The sequence below is a fragment of the Setaria italica genome, chromosome IX (genome assembly GCF_000263155.2).
Source record: "Setaria italica strain Yugu1 chromosome IX, Setaria_italica_v2.0, whole genome shotgun sequence".
Taxonomy (NCBI): domain Eukaryota; kingdom Viridiplantae; phylum Streptophyta; class Magnoliopsida; order Poales; family Poaceae; genus Setaria; species Setaria italica.
Window position 1 is genome coordinate 53772312 of NC_028458.1, and position 18775 is coordinate 53791086.

At 42.6% G+C, this 18775-nt stretch overlaps 3 protein-coding genes and 1 long non-coding RNA gene across 5 annotated transcripts; all 4 read right to left on the minus strand.

The window, feature by feature from the left end:
- Nucleotides 1–1950: 1950 nt before the first annotated feature.
- On the minus strand, nucleotides 1951–5895 carry LOC101756760 (serine--tRNA ligase). Of its 2 annotated transcripts, none has more exons than XM_012842843.2 (10): nucleotides 5668–5895; nucleotides 5501–5571; nucleotides 5238–5405; nucleotides 4597–4702; nucleotides 3736–3929; nucleotides 3158–3261; nucleotides 2890–3073; nucleotides 2613–2791; nucleotides 2288–2513; nucleotides 1951–2198 (listed from the first exon to the last, which is right to left on the minus strand). In XM_012842843.2, the coding sequence occupies exons 1-10, from the start codon at nucleotides 5798–5800 to the stop codon at nucleotides 2184–2186; spliced, it is 1380 nt and encodes a 459-aa protein (XP_012698297.1). In that variant the 5' UTR covers nucleotides 5801–5895; the 3' UTR covers nucleotides 1951–2183. The 2 variants fall into 2 exon arrangements, with proteins under 2 accessions (XP_012698297.1, XP_004985330.1); XM_004985273.3 differs by having other exon boundaries at nucleotides 2288–2509; nucleotides 2612–2791.
- Nucleotides 5896–6221: 326 nt separating this feature from the next.
- On the minus strand, nucleotides 6222–6767 carry LOC111255855. Its single transcript, XR_002675990.1, has 2 exons — nucleotides 6615–6767; nucleotides 6222–6519 (listed from the first exon to the last, which is right to left on the minus strand). It is a non-coding gene; the product is annotated as an uncharacterized LOC111255855 (long non-coding RNA).
- Nucleotides 6768–6908: 141 nt separating this feature from the next.
- On the minus strand, nucleotides 6909–9409 carry LOC101756353 (serine--tRNA ligase). Its single transcript, XM_022829795.1, has 7 exons — nucleotides 9186–9409; nucleotides 9007–9080; nucleotides 8727–8894; nucleotides 8332–8437; nucleotides 7777–7970; nucleotides 7186–7289; nucleotides 6909–7104 (listed from the first exon to the last, which is right to left on the minus strand). Exons 1-7 carry the CDS (start codon nucleotides 9319–9321, stop codon nucleotides 6909–6911), a joined length of 978 nt encoding a protein of 325 aa, XP_022685530.1. The 5' UTR covers nucleotides 9322–9409.
- An 867-nt stretch (nucleotides 9410–10276) lies between these two features.
- Nucleotides 10277–15887, minus strand: LOC101757437 (J domain-containing protein required for chloroplast accumulation response 1). Its single transcript, XM_004985275.4, has 9 exons — nucleotides 15459–15887; nucleotides 14457–15043; nucleotides 13809–14131; nucleotides 13544–13649; nucleotides 12554–12639; nucleotides 11703–11750; nucleotides 11531–11608; nucleotides 11164–11340; nucleotides 10277–10675 (listed from the first exon to the last, which is right to left on the minus strand). Exons 1-9 carry the CDS (start codon nucleotides 15800–15802, stop codon nucleotides 10637–10639), a joined length of 1788 nt encoding a protein of 595 aa, XP_004985332.2. The 5' UTR covers nucleotides 15803–15887; the 3' UTR covers nucleotides 10277–10636.
- Nucleotides 15888–18775: the final 2888 nt, after the last annotated feature.

Here is an 18775-nt window from a genome sequence, read left to right on the forward strand (position 1 = left end):
GTCTCTTTGTCTTTAGAAGCGATACGAATGTCACTGCCATTTGGGACTTTAGTAGCTGATCCCTTTTTTTTTCCTCTTTGAAACAAAAAACCAAGGGAAGCCATTTGGAATCTTTGGCTAATTAGTGCCATGTGAAACTCAATAATTGCAAAACAAAAAGGCAGTGCTGCGGAATCTGATAATCAATAAAGTTGTCCTCACAAAAATTAACAAACTTAAATGTAATTTGAATTGAAAAGGTAAACAAATTTGATTTGGAACAGAACATAGTGATTTCTAGAATAATTATTCACCATCAGTTTACGGCGAAAAAAAAATTAAAGAACTCGCCCTCAATTTTTTTTTCTTTTTGTAACGTGAACTTTGACCTCAACTTGCTTGGTTGCATTTGCATATATAGCCCTGCCCAGTCAATTTTCTGCAGACCGAATCCCAGCATAGTACAGTTCCTTGTACAAAATGATGCTGACAAGCAGTTCACCTAGGGGCTTATTGAGGAACAGGAACAGAATTATTGAGGACGGAACCATCGGAAATCATGTTGTCCAGAAAAGCTAGGCCGTGTTTAGTTTGGCGAATTTGGGGGTGCTAAATTACTGTTACAGCACTGTAGCACACTGTAGCGTTTCGTTTGTATTTGTGAATTATTGTCCAAATATTGACTAATTAGGCTCAAAAGATTCGTCTCGCAAAGTACAACAAAACTGTGCAATTAGTTTTTAATTTCATCTACATTTAGTACTCCATGCATGTACCGCAAGTTTGATGTGATGGGGAATCTTCTTTTTGCATAGTGTCAAAGTTGGGAGTTGGGAGTAACTAAACATGGCCCTAGACACCATTTCCCCCCATAAAAATTCCACCTAGTTGACTGGTGGGAGGAGCTATCATCATAACCGGAATCCGGGAACGTGGCCAGCACATCTGCCGAACTCCCGGCCCCCCCCAAATCACAAGATCAAATTTGGACGCCAGTCCTGAGAGCACACACCCTCTCTCCTCTTTTGTCTCCACTTTGCTCAGCATAATCTTATTATCTTTCTGTTAAAGAATTAACAACATGCCAATTGTGATGAATCTCCCCGTAATCATGGGCAGTTTATTTCGCTGACAGTGCCATCAAACGGCATGAATAGTGGGCAGCGTAATGGCGCAGGCATGCAGGACCGGGCGATGAAGGGGCCGGTTTACTAGAGCGTCAGTGAGATGGTCCCTTTATGGCATTATATCCCCGCGCCGTCGGCAAAAGCATAAATTTGCCTTGGCTTTACCCTGGCTGGCGTGGCGTCTCAGCAAGGGAAGGCTTGTTTCACGTTCGTATCACCCTTGCGTCCGGGGAACCTCGTGGATTCGTGATCGCTCCTGACAGGTCTCACCATCCCAAGTACTTTCGAGGCAATCGCAGAATCAATAGCATGGAAATGAAAGATTTTACCCCCTGCTTTGTCTTTACCAGGGAATGCAAGGCCATTCAAACGCAACTGACGGACAGGCGTCTCGGATTCTCTCAAGCTTCAATGCTTCCGTTACGGGCGAACAAGACAGAGACGCGGTCAGCTACTCAGTTTGAATGCCTGCCGAATCCAAGGGCTACAGTCACGTTGAGCAGTGAAAGCATGAAAAAGCATAGCCAGCAGCATCCAGAATTTGGCCTACGCTACGCAATCGCGCACCAAACAATGGTAGAATCCAAGAGCAAGTGCACGTCGCCACCGCAACGCATTTCCCAGTTTCAGCCATAGAAGCACTAAATGCCACTAACACAAGATGCCCTTTCCGAATCGATCAAATACACCAACCCAAGCTCTCCGAAAAAGAAACCCAAATGCAATCAATCCACTGACAGACCGGAACTGAAGCACCACATAGGCAAGCCAGTGAACGGTGGTGCTTTTGGAGAAGAACGCACGGAGGAACAGTGTTGTGGCATCGCAATAAACACAGCAGGTAGGGATGGTGCTGCTCAAACATTCCTCTGATTGCAAGACATCCTATGCTATGCAACATCAGTGTGCAAGTACTGTCATCAGATGGTGTGGTAACCAAGAAACCAAAATGGGTACACAAAAGCTGCATTGTCATGGTCATGTTATAAATACTGATACCACCCAAAAAATAATACAAGGATGCATATTGTCCATCACTTCTGCATCGCATGCATTTGAATTTGTTCCTCGTCCAGCTCAAGCAGCATTTCCCTGTCAGGAAGGGGCCCGAAAAGATCAGATAAAAAATAAAGTTTTGAATGCTGTTTTGGGAAAAGGGACCAGCAGAGGCAGATAAAGACCTTTGATTTGGACTTGTTTGATTTGGAGTCAGCAGCTTGTTTGACATCCAGAGGTTGCTTGAAAGGAAGGAACTCTATTCCACCCATGTACGGTTGCAGCGCCTTTGGCACTTCAACACCATCCTCCTTTTGGAAGTTCTCCAGAATACAGCATAATGTCCTCTCAGTGGCAGTCAACGTAGAATTCAGCATATGAACAAACTGCTTGGACTGCTCATCATTCTGTGATTTTTCCATACATCGGCAAGCGTTAGTAACTGGTCAAAACATTTTTATCCACATTGGGTGGACATCTAACAATAATACAAGTGACACAGAATCTACCTTTTTTTGGCCGTAACCAATTCCAAGTCTCCTTGCTTGAAAGTCAGTGCAATTAGAACATGACACTAATTCTCTGAAGGTTTTTGATGCAGGGAACCATGCTTCTAAATCATATTTTTTAGCTGCAGCATCATTAAGTGCACCAGAGACAATGGAGACAACCTGATATGGTAGGCCAATCTGCAAGATGGACATAAAATTAATGTTTATACAAGTTTGTAAAGACAAGTCCAAGATGTAAATACAATATTTATGGTTAGCAAAGCACCAATGCACACCTCCTGATAGAAATCTTCTGAATTCTTCATCATCTCTTCATGTATGTCCCAAGAATCGTTGCCATTTGGGCTCGTAATACAGAATTGCTCGATTTTTTCAAATTGGTGGACTCTGAAGATGCCAGCTGTGTCCCTTCCATGTGAACCAGCTTCTTTCCGGAAGCAGGTGGAGTACCCAGCATATCTGTACAGACATAATTTATTTACGGTCAAATTTACTACTGTGTATCAATTAGTAGCAAACTAACTTAAGTTAGGAATTACCCACTTTATTGGTAGCTCAGCAGGGTAAATTCGATCACCTAAATGATAAGCGCATAATGGCTGTTCAGATGTGGCTATGAGGTATTTGTCCTCGCCATCACCTGTTACCTGTCAAATGAAACCATTGTTACATGTAATAAAATGTAATCTTTTATCAAAGATCACAACTGAAATATCTGTCCAATTCATCAAACATATGAGTGAACTAATAAGGCCTACAGTAATCAAAATATATTTCTTCAGGAGCAGTCTTGCCAAGATTGTTACCCCTCAGCAGTACGCATAAATTAGATTTTCTTTATAACATGAAATCGCTTTAGAACTGTTAGCATAGTTACCAGAGGACAAAATTTACCATTTATTTTCCTTTTGTATAGAACCTTACTATCATGTAAAGGGAACACATTATATTAAATTAATACAGGAAGATAATGTATTATCTTTCCCCAGAACCTACAAAAGCATAATTTATGTAAAGTCATAAAACTACAAAAGCGTATTTTACGTAAAGTCATAAAACTATGAATGTGGGTACAGTTGCGCCAAAACTACTTTACGTAGGGATTATTTCATCAGGCTTACTTTGTAAAGCTCCTCATCAAACTGTGCCAACTGGGCACATTTTCCCATAGTCTCCTTCCTCATGAAAAAGGGGGTTTGCATTGGCTTAAAGCCCCGTTTTCTCAGGAAAGCAAGCCCGAAATTTATCAACGCCAGGTTCAGGAGGACACCTTCATCCTTCAAATAGTAACCCCGACCACCAGCCACATCAGCACCTGCAGAAATTGAGTAGGCAACAGGTTGTGAGAGGCTCCCTCAAGAATAAGAGAAACAAGACACGATAGCAATCCTGGGTTTCTGCATAAGTGCATAGTTGATATCCCAAGAGCATGTGATATCACATTGAAAGAGAACCTTATCAGTTTTAATTTGTACATGGATAATTTATGTGCATGTCTTGGGATAATGTATGCAACTTAGGAGGTAGTTAAGATCCATATCAGTCTGTAGGCTTCTTTTAATAATTCCGACTAGGGATCCCAAGGATAGGGATCCAAATCCCCCATATTTATGCAGGCTCTTGGAGGGAAACAGAAAGAAAGTTCCTTTTCTGGTAAATGCTAAGATCGTTCAAAGTTCACAAATACAATAGACAGATGAATACATGTACATTTCAACAGCTGAAGAGGACATGTGTTCCAAAACATTCTTAATCATTGTAGTGGTGAAAACAAGGAGCAAGAGCTATCTGAAATTGGTTGAGCAGGGTTCACTGTTAAGAAGCATATGCTGAATATAAAATGTACAGGCAGCACACAATCACATGCAAACATACCATACTGGTGGCAAGGAACATGGTGATGGGTTTAGAAACAGACATAAACAGGCAGCTATGGGCAGTAAGAAAGCACTTGTAAATAGAGAAAACTAGAGAGCATATACCCTTCTCCAGTGCAACAATGTCAAGCATTCTGCAAAGGTCCACGTGATTCTTCAAATTTTCCTCTACTCTCTTCTCTCCCCATGTTCGTACAATTGCATTATTTGCCTGCAAATAAGGAAGTAGCTACCAAATCAGTTGAGCTCAAATTTATACAATTAAGTGGGAATTCAGCAGACCAGAATATGCATTCTCACAAGCAATTTCAACCTATCAAAGTAATGCCAGTTGCTTATCCTCATATAGCACGTTGAAAAACAACTAAAACTCCAATTACAAATGGGTTGTGGTGGAGCTAACAGTTCTATGGCTGCCACGTCACAATCTACTACTAGTAATAACTGAACAATTGTTTCTTTGGCAAAAAAGGAAGTCACCTTACTAGTTTCTAGAACAACAAACTAAACTGCCAATCGAGGTGATCATAAATTGGACAAGAGTATGCATGCTCACAGGCAATTTCAACTTATCAAAGCAATGCAATGTTGTTCCTCGTCCTCGTATAGCACCACAAAAAAAGTTTAAAATGCCCATTGCAAAAGGGTTGGAGTGGAGCTAACAATTCTATGGCTACCACATTACAATCTAACAACTACTGAAAGTTATTTCTCCAGAACAATAACAAACTAAACTGTCAGAGCACCTCATCGTCGCTGACGGGCACGGAATCATGCACGATGTTGCCAATAGTGGTGAGCTTGGCGTCGAGGGTGCTCTTGGCCTCCTGCACCTCGGCTTCCTTGGCAGCCAACCTCTTCTTAATCTCGTCCGTGCTCTCCATCAGCTTCTTAGCTTCCTCTTCTTGCTTGCTCTGCAAAGAAACACACCACCATTAGACGAAATCCAAAACCCCCACCGCGAAGGAAAGCGGATAACGAGTGCATCGCAAATGGAGACGAAACGTACGGCCTTGAGCTTGCCGATCTTCTTGCTGGTGGCGTTGAGCTCCTGCCGGATCTTGTCCAGCTCGAATTGCCCTGCAGCAACGACGAGAACACCTGGGGATCAGAGACCGTGCCGGGATCTGGAAGGGTTTCCGGGGGATCAGGGCAGCGAGGAGAGGGGACGCTTACTTTCGCGCCATGCTTTGTCGAGGGCGATGACCTCGTCGACGAGCTCGACTGCAGCGGAGCGCCTGCGCTGGGACTCGCGGATGAGGTCCGGGTTTCCGCCCTTGTCGGTGCGGAAGAGATTGATGTCGAGCATCGTCTCCTGCGACGGTGGGCGGCGGCGGCGGCGGAAGAGGACTGGAACGAGGGGAGAAGTCGAGCAGTAGAACGAGCGGCGGCGCAAGGTTAGGGCAGTTTCCTTTCGGTTTTACGTGCAGGTGGGCTTGGTTACGCTAGTTGGGCCGACCAGGCCAACCTTTCCTTTTCTGTTTTCTCTGTTCGGCCTGCCTCTTTCTTTTTCACAATACCATAACCAACTGCTGCATCATTCGTAAAATTATTTCATAGAATGGCACAAAGTATACCAATTTTGCATCAGAAAATGTGCAGATATTTGCGCATCACAAAGTTGTTCTAATAGCATGAAGTAGTATTTTTTCAAATGTTTAATTTTGCTACTCTTAGACTATTCAAACAACGTGTCTGCTGCCTCCATCTCAATGTTTTATTCACTTCAATTCTCTTCCAGCATATCCTAAGCTTAAAATCGAATTTCAAAGGGTATATACAGTCTGCCAGTATGCTACATAATCCAATTTACAAATTTTGCACGAAAGGAAGGAACTCTATTCCACCCATGTACGGCTGCAGCGCCCTGGGCACTTCAACGCCATCCTCCGTCTGGTAGGTCTCCAGAATGCAGCAAATCGTCCTCTCAGTGGCAGTCAATGTGGAGTTCAGCATATGAACGAATTGCTGTTCATCCTTCCGTGGCTTGGACTGACCATCACCCTCCGATTTGTCCACACATCGGTTCTGAAAAGTGATAGCAATTGCTCAGGCCTTTTGATGCACAAAGTTCAGAGCGATGAAGCATTAGGCAGGATAATCGGACTGAAACAGAAATTTACCGTTTTCTGCCCGTAGCAGATTCCAAGCCTCCGTGCTTGATAGTCCGTGCAGTTTGAGCAGGACACCAATTCTCTGTAGGTTTGTGATGCGGGAAACCACCCTTCCAAATCATATTTTTTAGCAGCAGCAAGGTTAAGAGCACCTGACACAATGGAGACTACTTGATATGGTAGTCCAAGTTGTAAGAGGGACAGAAAAAAAAATGTCTAAACTGGTTTGCAAAGACGACGGTTCAAAATAAAATACGGCGGGGGGGGGGGGGGGGGGGGGGGGGGGGGGGATGGGTTAAAAATTCAGGGGGTTGGCCCCTTGTAGAAATCTTGTGAATTTTGAATCATCTCTTCAAACATCTCCCATGACTCGTTTCCATTCGGGCTTGTGATGCAGAATTGCTCGATTTTTTCAAACTGGTGGACCCTGAAGATGCCAGCAGTGTCTCTCCCATGTGAACCCGCCTCTTTCCGGAAGCAGGTGGAGTAACCAGCATATCTGAATGGGCACGATTATTTAGATCAAATTGCAAGTGCACATCAACTAAAGACAGACTAAATGAATCAGGACATTACCCACCTGATGGGCAATTCAGCACGATATATGCGATCACCTAGATGATAAGCGCACAATGCTTGCTCAGAGGTGGCTATGAGATACTTCTCATCCCCATCACCAGTTACCTGGCAAATGCAACAAAAGGTCATGAGCATGTAATAAATATATATTTTTTTAATCAAAGAACACAGCTGAGAAAACATCCAATCCAACAGCTATCAAGTCTTAATGCAACAATGAGATTACCAAAAAAAAAAGTAGCAACGTTGCATACGTATATTGAAACCCCTCATCATTCACAGAAATTTATATTCTCTTAATAGCATGAAAAGATTTAGTATCAGAAGTATGCCTACCAAAAGACAAAATGTACCATTTATTTCTTTTATAGAGAATTTTGGCTATAATTTAATATTAGCTATAATATAGTCCAGTTGAACTTATTGCAATTTTTTTTGAATGCGCGATGGAATATTGATACAGCAAAATACAGTGTTGTTTTTCCAACAAAGAAAACTATGGATTCATAAGAATTATCATAAAGTAAAAAGGAAATGCAGGTACAATTAATCCAAACATGATATGCAAGTAGGGATATTTCATCAGCATTACCTTGTAAAGTTCCTCATCAAACTGGGCCAACTGCGCACATTTTCCCATAGTCTCCTTTCTCATGAAAAAGGGGGTTTGCATTGGCTTAAAGCCGCGTTTTCTTAGGAAAGCTAGCCCAAAATTTATCAATGCCTGGTTCAGGAGGACACCGTCACCCTTCAAAAAGAAACCCCGACCGCCAGCCACGCTAACACCTGCAAAAATTCAGTACACAGCATATTATGATCAGAGATTCCCTGGAAACTTAGAAGAAAAAAACACGATAGCAATTATTGTTTGGGTACGTAGAAATCAGTTGAAGTTGTACTGATTGCTACACCCTACGATTCAAGATAAGTTGAAGAGTACAGAATATGTTAATATGCATTCTCATTCACATTCCGATGGGTGGTGGTTTGGTGCGTTACGGAGGTGCAGCATATATACTAGAATTGCAGCAAGGAGCAGAACAAGAATGTTACTTAGACAAAAATAACCAGCATTAAAAAAACATGGGTAAAAACATGACCGCGAGAGAGCACTCTAAAAATAGAGAAAAGTGATAAGCATATATACCCTTCTCGAAATCTGCAACGTCGAGCATCCTGCAAAGATCGAAGTGATTTCTCAAGTTCCCCTCCATTCTCCTCTCTCCCCATGTCACCAAAGTTGCATTATTTGCCTGCAACAATTTGCAGCAGTTAAGGGACTGCTTCCAATTTCTCGAATTGGATGACAAACAACATCAACCTTTGCATTCGTATATGAATATCACATTAGATCGCAATTAATTAGAATTCCATCAACAAAGGGTGGGATACTGGGAGTGAAGAACAAGGTTGGAGTGGAGCTAATATGATTTCTACTTCAGCATTGTACTATAGTTTTTCTCCTTTTTACCGACAAAAAAGAATTGGGGATGAAAAGTTTCTCTTCGGTGTCAACAACCAAAAGCGAGATTTGCGGCGCACCTCATCGTCGCTGACGATTACGGACTCGTGGACAATGTTGCCAATTGTCAAGAGCTTGGCGTCGAGCTTGGTCTTGGTCTCGTGCACCTCAGCTTCCTTGGCAGCCAGCCTCTCCTTGGTCTCCTTCGTTGCCTCCATCAGCTTCTCCGCCTCCTCCTCTTGATTGCCCTAGGAAAAAAAAACAAACAAGTCCGTTCCATCACAACAGTGCCCAAAACACCCGGAAACAGTAAGAGCTTCCCCGACGTCAGAACTCAGAACTGAAGGACACGAGACTTACGGCGGCCTTGAGCTTTCCGATCGCTTTGCTGGTGGCGTTAAGCTCCGCCCTGATCTTTTCCAGCTCGTATTGCACTGCACAGCGACGACGAAGAGAAACCTGCGTGTCAGAGACCGGGCCGGCCGTGTTACCGGAAGGGTTAAGGCACAGATCAGGAGGGGAGATGGGGGCTCTCTTACTCTTGCGCCATGCGTTGTCGAGGGCGGCGACCTCGTGGACGTCCTCGTCGGGGGCGAAGCGGCGGCGCTGCGACTCGAGGAGGACGCGATCCGGATCGGCGTCCTCGTCGGCGCGGAAGAGCTTGATGTCTATCATTTTCGCGTGCGGCGGAGACCGGAGAGCTTGCTTGGCAAGGAGGAGACTGGAGAGTGAACACAGCGGAAGGCGCCGGGAGCAAGCAGCTTTGCTTGGGAAACTTGTGACCCACGGAATCTGATGTCAACTCGGACCTAAATTTGAGTCCGAGTCGGACGGGGGACCCCGAAGTGTTCTGGGCGTTGTTTAGTTGCACAAAGTAAATTAATGTTATAGTACTGTAGCATACTGTAGCGTTTCGTTTGTATTTGTGAATTATTGTCCAAATATTGACTAATTAGGCTCAAAAGATTCATCTCGGAAAGTACAACAAAACTGTGCAATTAGTTTTTAATTTCGTCTACATTTAGTACTCCATGCATGTACTGCAAATTTGATGTGATGGGGAATCTTCTTTTTGCATAGTGTCAATGTTGGGAGTTTTGAGGGAACTAAGGCCTTGTTTAGTTGCCCAACTTTGGAGATGCAAAATCACTGTTGTAGCACTGTAGCACACTGTAGCGTTTCGTTTGTATTTGTGAATTATTGTCCAAATATCGACTAATTAGGCTCAAAAGATTCGTCTCGCAAAGTACAACAAAACTGTGCAATTAGTTTTTGATTTCGTCTACATTTAGTACTCCATGCATGTACCGCAAGTTTGATGTGATGGGAAATCTTCTTTTTGCATGGTGTCAAAGTTGGAAGTTTGGGGAACTAAACAGGCCCTAAACATGACCCTGGTCCAGTCCACCAATGTTTCTTAATTTGGCCGTCAACGTTTACTACTGTTCATATCGTAACCATGACCGAGGACTCGCTGAAGTCTGAACCATGCGTTCCTGTCAATGTTATCCTTCTGCTTTTGTTTGGCCAAATAAGTATTGCTGCTTCTGTAGTACAGTGAGTATCTGAGTAGAAGTTCTTATATTGGCTGCGGGCCATCATTTGTGTTTAGAAATTAGAATTAGGAGAAAAGAGTCATAACATTTTTATCCATACTGTGGAAGATCCGACAAAATTAGGACATCGGCTGGTACAGAAAGGTGTACATGAACCATTCCTCGTATGATATTTCGGTCTTCTGGATACAATAGACCTAACCAATACTTGTTATATGTTACACAGGCGGATATTTTGAACAAGGACGAAGGCCACAGGGCAGCATTGCCTGTGCCTCCAGTAATAACGTCTAAATTCATAATGCGCGAGCGCGACTCTCTTCGGTCGCCATTTGCTATATTGCTCGACCAACTGCTGCAGAGTGCAGACACCGGGAAAAACATGTCTGTGATAAATCATTGGGCCAAAGCAACAATAAATTAAGGTACTAATACTATCCGAAAGTGACTGAATTGAATTCCTTCCATGATTCCTGCAGACATAAGAGAAAATATGTCAGCTGATTTTGTTTATAGGAACGCAAGGTATCAACATTGCAGAACATCGATACAAATGCATGATAGGACTACGACTTGAGTGTCAAAACACAACATCAACTGGGAATACGTAATCAGACTGCTGGAGTATTTCAACATGGGAAAGGATAATAGCACCTGAAAAACATTCAGATTAGTATGCTACTACTTAGAATTGGGTCGTTTGCAAACAGCAACTACCAAAGCATTTGGTATGGTTTCAGGACCATCTACATTACTGCTACGTAAGAGAGGGAAGGGGGGTTGGGGGGGGGGAGGCTTGGACACAGAAGTTCAGCAAAAAAGGTTACTAAAGAATGGCAGATAAAGCCTGGAGGTAGCAAGCCTCCATAGTTCCATTGTCAAATACTATATCTCAAATTAGCTCCATCCACCATAACCTCCTAAGCAAATCAGAAATATGCTTGTGAAGAATCCAGTGTACCTGTAGAATGTCAAAAACCTTCTCTGCTATATACTTCTGATGCATGGCAGCTCCACGTTGCTGCAACTTATCTGGATGGAGGCATAATAATGCTCTCTGGTAAGCCTTCTTGACTGCTGCTCCTTCGATTATATCAACAAGAGGAACTGGTTTCCATCCACTCCCAGGCCACAGGACCTAAGGGAGCACAAAACTTTTAATTTAAAGAAAAAAAAGAAGTGGTGGGATGCATTGTTTATAGTATACTTCAAAGAGATTAAAATAGCATAAACATTCAACATTGTAACATTGTTATATCCTATTAGAAAGAAAAGGAGGCAATAGTATACAGTAAGCAATCACATGCGGTTGATAATCTTGCACTTACATATTGCAGTGTCGAAAGCAATGACCTAATATTTCCTTCTTTTCCCCTTGACCATTCGCGAATTTTGGACTCGGATACCTACACTCAAGGAAGCAATAAAATTGGAAAAATAGAAGCAAAGAAAAAGAGGCAAGCAACCATAGCAGTCACCAATTTGTCATCCATGTAGTACCTTTATTAGCTCCTTTTCTTGATCATCACCTTCCGAGACATGCTCAACCTGGTTGGTGAAATATAGTACAATTGTTAGGCAAAGAATACATAACAAGAGGATTCCATACAACAGGGAACAGTTTAATGTGTGCACTGGTCAAAGAGCGTCTCTACTTTACAAAGCTTGAAAGGAACAGTATGTAATTATCTTTTAAACTACAAACTAACATTAATTTAGCTTAGGTTTCAAAAATATATCCATGCTGGTTTCATCATTACATATATAAAAAAAACTCGACCACGGGGAGAGACCCCTTGGGCTTTGTTCTAAGAAAGGTGCCATACTTCGAACCCTGGTCAAAACAGGAGTTCAACGCTCTAACCGGTCCACCGAGAGAAGCTTGGCTTATTACATGTATGACTGTAGGTTTCTATTGCAGTTCTTTGCCACAGTGCCCATCAGTAAATTTGCTTAATACAGCAGCAGATGACAGGGTGCAAATTTAGACTCTTGGCAGCACATTGGTAGATACCTAGGTGCTGGAGACACATATCAGAGGTGTAGCAATTGAATTTCAAAATGTGCACCATGTATCGGATGTGCAGGAACTAAATGTCAAATGCCCCTACAATGCATATTGAAACACCAGTAGTTGGTAGGACAAACATCAGAATAGGCCAAGTCATCTAAGCCTGGTGCTATGGCTGATGCCATTCTAAGCTAAATAATTTATTACAGAAATAATGGATTTGTCCAATCATCCAGGCTTGGAGTATTTAGAAATTAAATGAGGCCAGTTCCTTGCTGTCGTGACCTCTGCGGGTAATAGAATAAATCTCAATAATTTAAAGACTGATGTTTACACATACCACACAACCATCAAGATCTTCAATATCTATTTCCACGTGATCTATTGTGTTGTCTGCTTTGTCTTTTGTATCATCGTGTATTGATTCTGAAAACAGAAGAATAAGGCATAATGTATTTGTGATTTGTTTTTGGGAACAAGAACACAAGTTTGTGATAATTAAAAGAAAAAAGTGTATTTTTCATCCCTCAAGTATTGTAAAAGTGTGATATTCATCCCTCATGTTTCATTTGGTGCAAATTAACCCATTAACTAACTCAGCTGGTGCATTTATCATCCCACCTTAGTTTAATAATGGTTTAGTGCCATTTAATGGTGGTTTATACCATGTAATCATCTAACTAATCCTTGCTTAGCGAGGTAGTATGCTGATTCGAAGATATAAAGTCCAAAAAAATCAGTAAATCCTCTAAATTTTCTATCCCATAAAAAAATTAACGGAACCGATTCGCTCCGAACTATTATAGCGATTGACTCAGCATTAGATGTCGCTAAGCAGTGATTAGTAAGATGATTACATGATCTAAATTGATGTTATATGACACCAACCATTGTTAAACTAAGTTGAGGATGATAAATGCACCGATTTAATTAGTTAAGGGGTTAATTTGCACCAAATGAAACATGAGGGATGAATGTCATACTTTTGCAATACTTGAGGGATGAAAAATACACGTTTTCCTAATTAAAAAAAGAACATCAAAGAAACCACGTGCTTGGAAATTAATTTCTAGATTACTCATGGCACATCTACAAAGTACAAACAAACTGCACAATCTCAACTGTAACTAATAACCCGAGCAGCAAGGTCCCTAAATGTTTACAGTAAATACATAACAATAAGAAAAGTGTGATCTTTCATTTGATGTAGAAAACAACCAATATTATGTTAAGCTAATTTTGAAGTTTCTTCTTGAAAGTGAGGTGTCTATTTCAACTTGTTCACAAGCACACTTGGTCCCTAATACATTCCCTCCCTACCAGGACTTACCATTAGAAGCAGCTTTATTGCTTCCTGAAATTGTATCCGTTTTTGTTTCTGTTTTACTATTATCTGTCAGGACTGGTTTGTCCATTCTCTCTTGCACATCATTCACCTGAAATAATCCAGAAATTAATCTAACATGTATATCTGTCTAATGACAAACACTCTGTTTTGTTTAAGATAGAACTCAAGGATTTTAATACTTAAAAATCACAGATTAATATTCAGGTAAATTTGTATCCAGGTAATAGATAATTCAGATTAGTCATACTGGATAAGGTGCAGGGATAAATGCATTCTGATTGTTCATTTGGGCTGTTTGTACATCCTCATTGGCCTCCAGACTGGATATGCTAAACTTATCTTGCAGTTCACTTTTGCTTCCATTTTTCCCCACGGATGTCTGGTCCGGTGTTTCTGGTGCTCGTTTGCGCTTTGGTGAATTCTCAGGGCTAAATATTTTTATGAAACCCTTCACCTTTTCCTTTACCCTGCTACTACGACTTTTCTCTCCTGAAGGCGATCGAGAACTTTTAGCGGTCGGGCTAGCTGATGAAGCATCATTTTTTGTATGATCATTGCCCTGTTTCATTCCTGCACAGAAATCTCATCAGCTGGAATCCATGTATTCATGAAGAGGAGGGCGGAGACAATAATTTAAATATTTCAAACAATAACAATTTGATTTATTTCCATTAGAAATGGCAGACCCTGTGCTACCACAAGAGTTAGATAAGCTGAATGCACTTTTTACTCTGGCTTAATAATGGAAATCTAGCTACCCTACTCTAACTATGGAAAGGGACAAAATATTACTTAGACCATAGAGGTTCAGTGTTTTTAGATTCTGAGAACGTAGGTCATTGAAGCGTGTCCAGCATTCTGAACAAACGAGCACATGCTTCTACCCTATTATCACCTTGCATGTAGTCATCAAAGAGTAAAGGAATAGCTCCTTCCTTGGTTGCTGAGTTTGTATTATGTTTTCCAGATTTGGAATCTTCATAGTCTTGTTGACTCTTCGATGCTCCAGTGGCAGTTGACATGATGTCTTCGTCATCGATTAGGTCAATACCTTGCACAGCAACTTGAGGAAAGTTTCTCAGTCCAATAATGTCTCCAGCCTTTTCTTCTGCAGTAGCTGGCAGCACTAAAAAGGCTCCTTTGCCTGCCCACTTATAGAATGAAAAATGGAACTTGTCAGTGGCCATGATACTTTCCAAGCTAATAGGAGTCCCTTCACATTCACTGTCCATGGAGCTGACATGATTAGACGTGTTTTTCTTTTTTCCACTTTGAGAACGGAACCTAGATAGAAATGAAAAGGGCTTCTTCCTTGAATCTTGTTGGGCTGCCCCTTGGGCTAGATAATTGTCCATGGATGCATTCGGTGAAGTTGGAACACTGTAAGCATAAGAAGTCACATCATCATTTCTGTTGGATGTTTGCCGAGAGAGAGAAGTAGGCATTGAACCATCCGTGCCTCTGTTGAACCTCATGGAGAAGCTGCAGGAAGGAGGTTGTGGGTAGAGTCAAGTTAATGCACACATAACACTATTTGAATTCGAAATGTTAGAACTTGATCTGTCATTTAGTACATTCCGAAGTGGAACCAAATATGTGGTTTACAAAAGAATTAAGGAAATGATCAGCTAGTAGCCTAGTAGTGATGGACTCGTCGTCTCCATTGCTGCCCTTTAGAGCGCATTTGGCAACTTATGGGAAGGGGCATGGGAATTTAGTGTTCAAATTTTATGGATCGACAGGAAATAATCTCCAATTTGATCAACCAGTCATGAGTCATCAGTTAAACCCACAGATACATACACATAAGCAAACATTTCATAATCAGAACGCCCACATTTCAAGATACGCAAGTAGATTGTTGATATCCCTTCGCTGAAAAAGCTCGCTTCGTTACCTCGATCGCGGGCGGGCCGTGGAGCCAGGCGACGCCGGCACGCTGAACACATCCCCCCAATCCCCGACGCCACCCCGCCTGGGCGACGCCGCCTCGTTCCCGGGGAATATGTCCTTGTAGAACTCCTCCCCGAGCTGCCTCCTTCGGTCGGAGCTGCCCCGGTGGTCCCCGAACACGGGCGTGTCCGATCCCCCGCTCCGCGCCCTCGGCGCGGACGACCCGAACGACGAGGTGTCCAGCGAGCCGCGCCGCGAGCGGTGCTCGTTCCCCGACGAGCGGCGCGGCGGGCCGCCGAAGACGTCGGCGAAGTCGACGTCCGACCTCCGCGGCGGCGCGCCCGCCATGGTGCGCTGGCTGCGGCCAAGCGGGGGCCGAGCTGCCTCTGGAGGGAGGAGGCCGACTGGCCGAGGCAGCTGCGTGGGCGCGGGGCTTGTGGCGGGGAGCGGCGCTGGGGATTTCGCAAGGCCGGATTTGCTTGTCCGTTGCGGCGTCACGTCGGCATCGGATTGCGAAACGGCCACCTGCGGCTCAGCGGCTGACAGCGCGGCGCCGCGGCCGCGCAAATTTCTTCTTGGCGCGCGACGTTGGCAATGAAAGGCCCATCTGTCAGTGGGCTTAATCTACTTCGCGGCCTGATCGGCATGACCTGTTGGGCCTCCAAAGGCCCATCTTCCGAAACCCTAATCTCGCCGCTATATACATATCCCCGGCGCCTAACAGCTCCAGCCGCCTCCTTGGCTCCTTGCCCTGTCTCGTCCCCGCGGCGCGCGCTCTCTTATTCGTCTTTGCCATTGCTATTCGATCGATTTGATCCTCTCTTTTCTTTGGTTATATTATACATGCGAGGTTTTGCTGTTGGTTCTTTCTCTGTGAAGAGAGTTCAAGCAGACGGGCGGTCTGAACTGATGCCGTGTTGATTCGTCTGCAATTTCCGTGCCTTCCTTCGGGGTGGCATCCGAGAGAAAGCAGCAAAAATCTCGTCCCATCTGCTTTATAATTTTTTCCCCTTTGTTTTTCGTAGTTATTTGTCTTTTCAAATCATCTGTGCTGTGATGAAGATGCTTAACTATTTCTATGTCTGGACATCTGAGATCTATCTGTGATTGGTTTACGCATCAATCTGAGCCCTGAACTTTTTCTTTCTTTAGATTTAGATTCAGTTTATTGTTGCGCCTTGCTTAAATTCTTCTTTGGTAGGATTCAGTCATGGATTGAATCGAGAATCCTGAGAAGCAAAGCCGGTGCAGAGACTGACATGGTTAACTTACCAACCCTTTGCAGATTTTGCCTTGCTCTGGAGTCAAATGGTTTAATCAAAATTTCTTTGTGAATTTAATAATTTATTTATCAGATCCAACTCTGTTTATTTGTTTTCTTTAGATTTCGTTGAGTTAGCTGTTCGTATGCTGGCAAATGATGTGCAAATCTTTATCCTACACACTCAATGGAATTACTGCCATGTGTGGACTAATAATCTCCGCTTATTATCTGATGCCTGAGCTGCGCTACTGTTTGTTTCTTATGTTTTTGTGCTTCTGGTCATCTTTTTAAACGTAAAAGGGATGGTGGCAAGTGATGAAGAAATTAATTATATGCTAGACACTGAATCATATGTGTCGACAATAAACTCCGCTTATTATCTGATGCCACATTTCCGCTTCAAATGATTCTGAACTCATAAATACGAATCTTGGCTTAGCGAATCTATAAGAAACTAAATATCTCCTTAACGAAAAAATATTATCTACTATAAATTTGGGAAGATTGGTTCTGAAGCATCGACAGTACAATTGAAAGATATTGGCTCGTAAACTGCCGCAGACGTGACTGGATAAAAATACCCCAACCGTTACCTGGCAATACACAAGAAACAAGCACTGGCCCTCAACTGACGGCATTTGAACACACGCTCACTTTACAAACCAACATGCACTAAATATTGACCAAACATATAAAAAATATTAGTAGCGACTCATGAAACACATCCTACAACCAACATAGTGTTTTGATCATAGTGCTGCAATGGTCCAATACATACAAGAGCCAACATAGTGTCCAACACATAAGAACAATCCATACCCAAAATAGGTTCAATAAATGACTCTTTTCATACATAAAGAGTTACAACTAATTTCTACAATATAACTAATCTCCTAGAAGTATATAAGGAACAATGTGTAGTAACGGGGATAGGACAAGATAAGGTTTCAGTCTTACCCTTCGGGTACAGACACTGGGTTGGATGGGCTGCCTTGGGATGCCAGGCTGGGCAGCGGACGGCGGCAAATGGGTGGTGGGCCGAGGAGAGGGAAGGTCGGCGGTGGGTGCCCAGCTGTGGGTCTGCCTTGAGGGTGGCCGCCTGAGAATGCCCGTGCATGGTGGGTCTGCCTGTAGGGACGAATGGGCAGCGCTGCAGGTCCTAGGAGAGGCAGCACCACCGTTGGGAGAGAAGGAGAGGTCGACGAGTGCGTGGGTGGATAACGCATGGGACTTGTTTTTTTTGTCCTCAAGCCAAGGGTAGTAAGGTCATTTCATGTTCACGTTATATGCTGAAAAGTATGCAATATAAGTTTTCGGTGAAAAAGTAACGGAATGTAAGTGTTAACGTCTACATCTTTCGGTGGTATTTTACAGGATAAATGTTGTTCAGTGGTATTTTGCGAAAGTCGCGATCTTTCGATGCTACATGACCAATTTTCCCATATAAATATGTCGATGAACAACATAGTTTTTTTAGGAAAAGTAGTCTTTATTTTGTTCTCATGTTTGTATTGGAGGTTAAGTCATTGATTTCGAATGTTGCGGAGTGAGTATTTGCCGACCATAAATTTGGCTCCCCCTTACTAATCAAGGAAGTAAGAAAACCGAGCATGCCCAATGTCCATCGGAAGAGTGTAAAATTTTCTGACCTAATGTGAATAATTTCCGACTTTTTCCATCCATCCATCCATCATCATCATCATTTTGTTACATTTGTAAAATCATAAACAATAGAACTAAAAAATTACCATTGCTAAAAGTTTATTTAGCACTTCAGAGCCAATCTGTCGTAACATTTGGTTCAATATGAAATAATTCAAAATAATAATGATCACTTTGGTGGGGTGAATTGTACCAACTCATTTAAAACGAAATCATACCACTTAACTTATTATTGTACTAGTAGAAGTGAATCATATAATAAAAGCAAACTGGTTGAACCGATCGAGAAACCGCACATGTATCATGTGGTGCTTGTAACTAAGGCCTGGTTTGGTTCACTTGCTTAAATTTAAGCACCCGTCACATCGAATGTTTAGATACTAATTAGGAGTATT

Excerpts from the sequence above, each read along its gene's own strand:
- LOC101757437 (XM_004985275.4), bottom strand. The coding sequence starts at position 15,802 with ATGGCGGGCGCGCCGCCGCGGAGGTCGGACGTCGACTTCGCCGACGTC. Across the intron at positions 11,609-11,702 it reads AAGAAAAGGAGCTAATAAAG|GTATCCGAGTCCAAAATTCG; the intron begins GTACTACATGGA and ends CCTTGAGTGTAG. Across the intron at positions 11,341-11,530 it reads TGCTTTCGACACTGCAATAT|GTCCTGTGGCCTGGGAGTGG; the intron begins GTAAGTGCAAGA and ends GTGCTCCCTTAG.
- LOC101756760 (XM_012842843.2), bottom strand. The coding sequence starts at position 5,800 with ATGCTCGACATCAATCTCTTCCGCACCGACAAGGGCGGAAACCCGGAC. Across the intron at positions 5,406-5,500 it reads AGATCGGCAAGCTCAAGGCC|AGCAAGCAAGAAGAGGAAGC; the intron begins GTACGTTTCGTC and ends GTTTCTTTGCAG. Across the intron at positions 3,262-3,735 it reads TTGATGAGGAGCTTTACAAA|GTAACAGGTGATGGCGAGGA; the intron begins GTAAGCCTGATG and ends TTCATTTGACAG.
- LOC101756353 (XM_022829795.1), bottom strand. The coding sequence starts at position 9,321 with ATGATAGACATCAAGCTCTTCCGCGCCGACGAGGACGCCGATCCGGAT. Across the intron at positions 7,290-7,776 it reads TTGATGAGGAACTTTACAAG|GTAACTGGTGATGGGGATGA; the intron begins GTAATGCTGATG and ends TGCATTTGCCAG. Across the intron at positions 7,105-7,185 it reads CGTGCTGAATTGCCCATCAG|ATATGCTGGTTACTCCACCT; the intron begins GTGGGTAATGTC and ends GTGCCCATTCAG.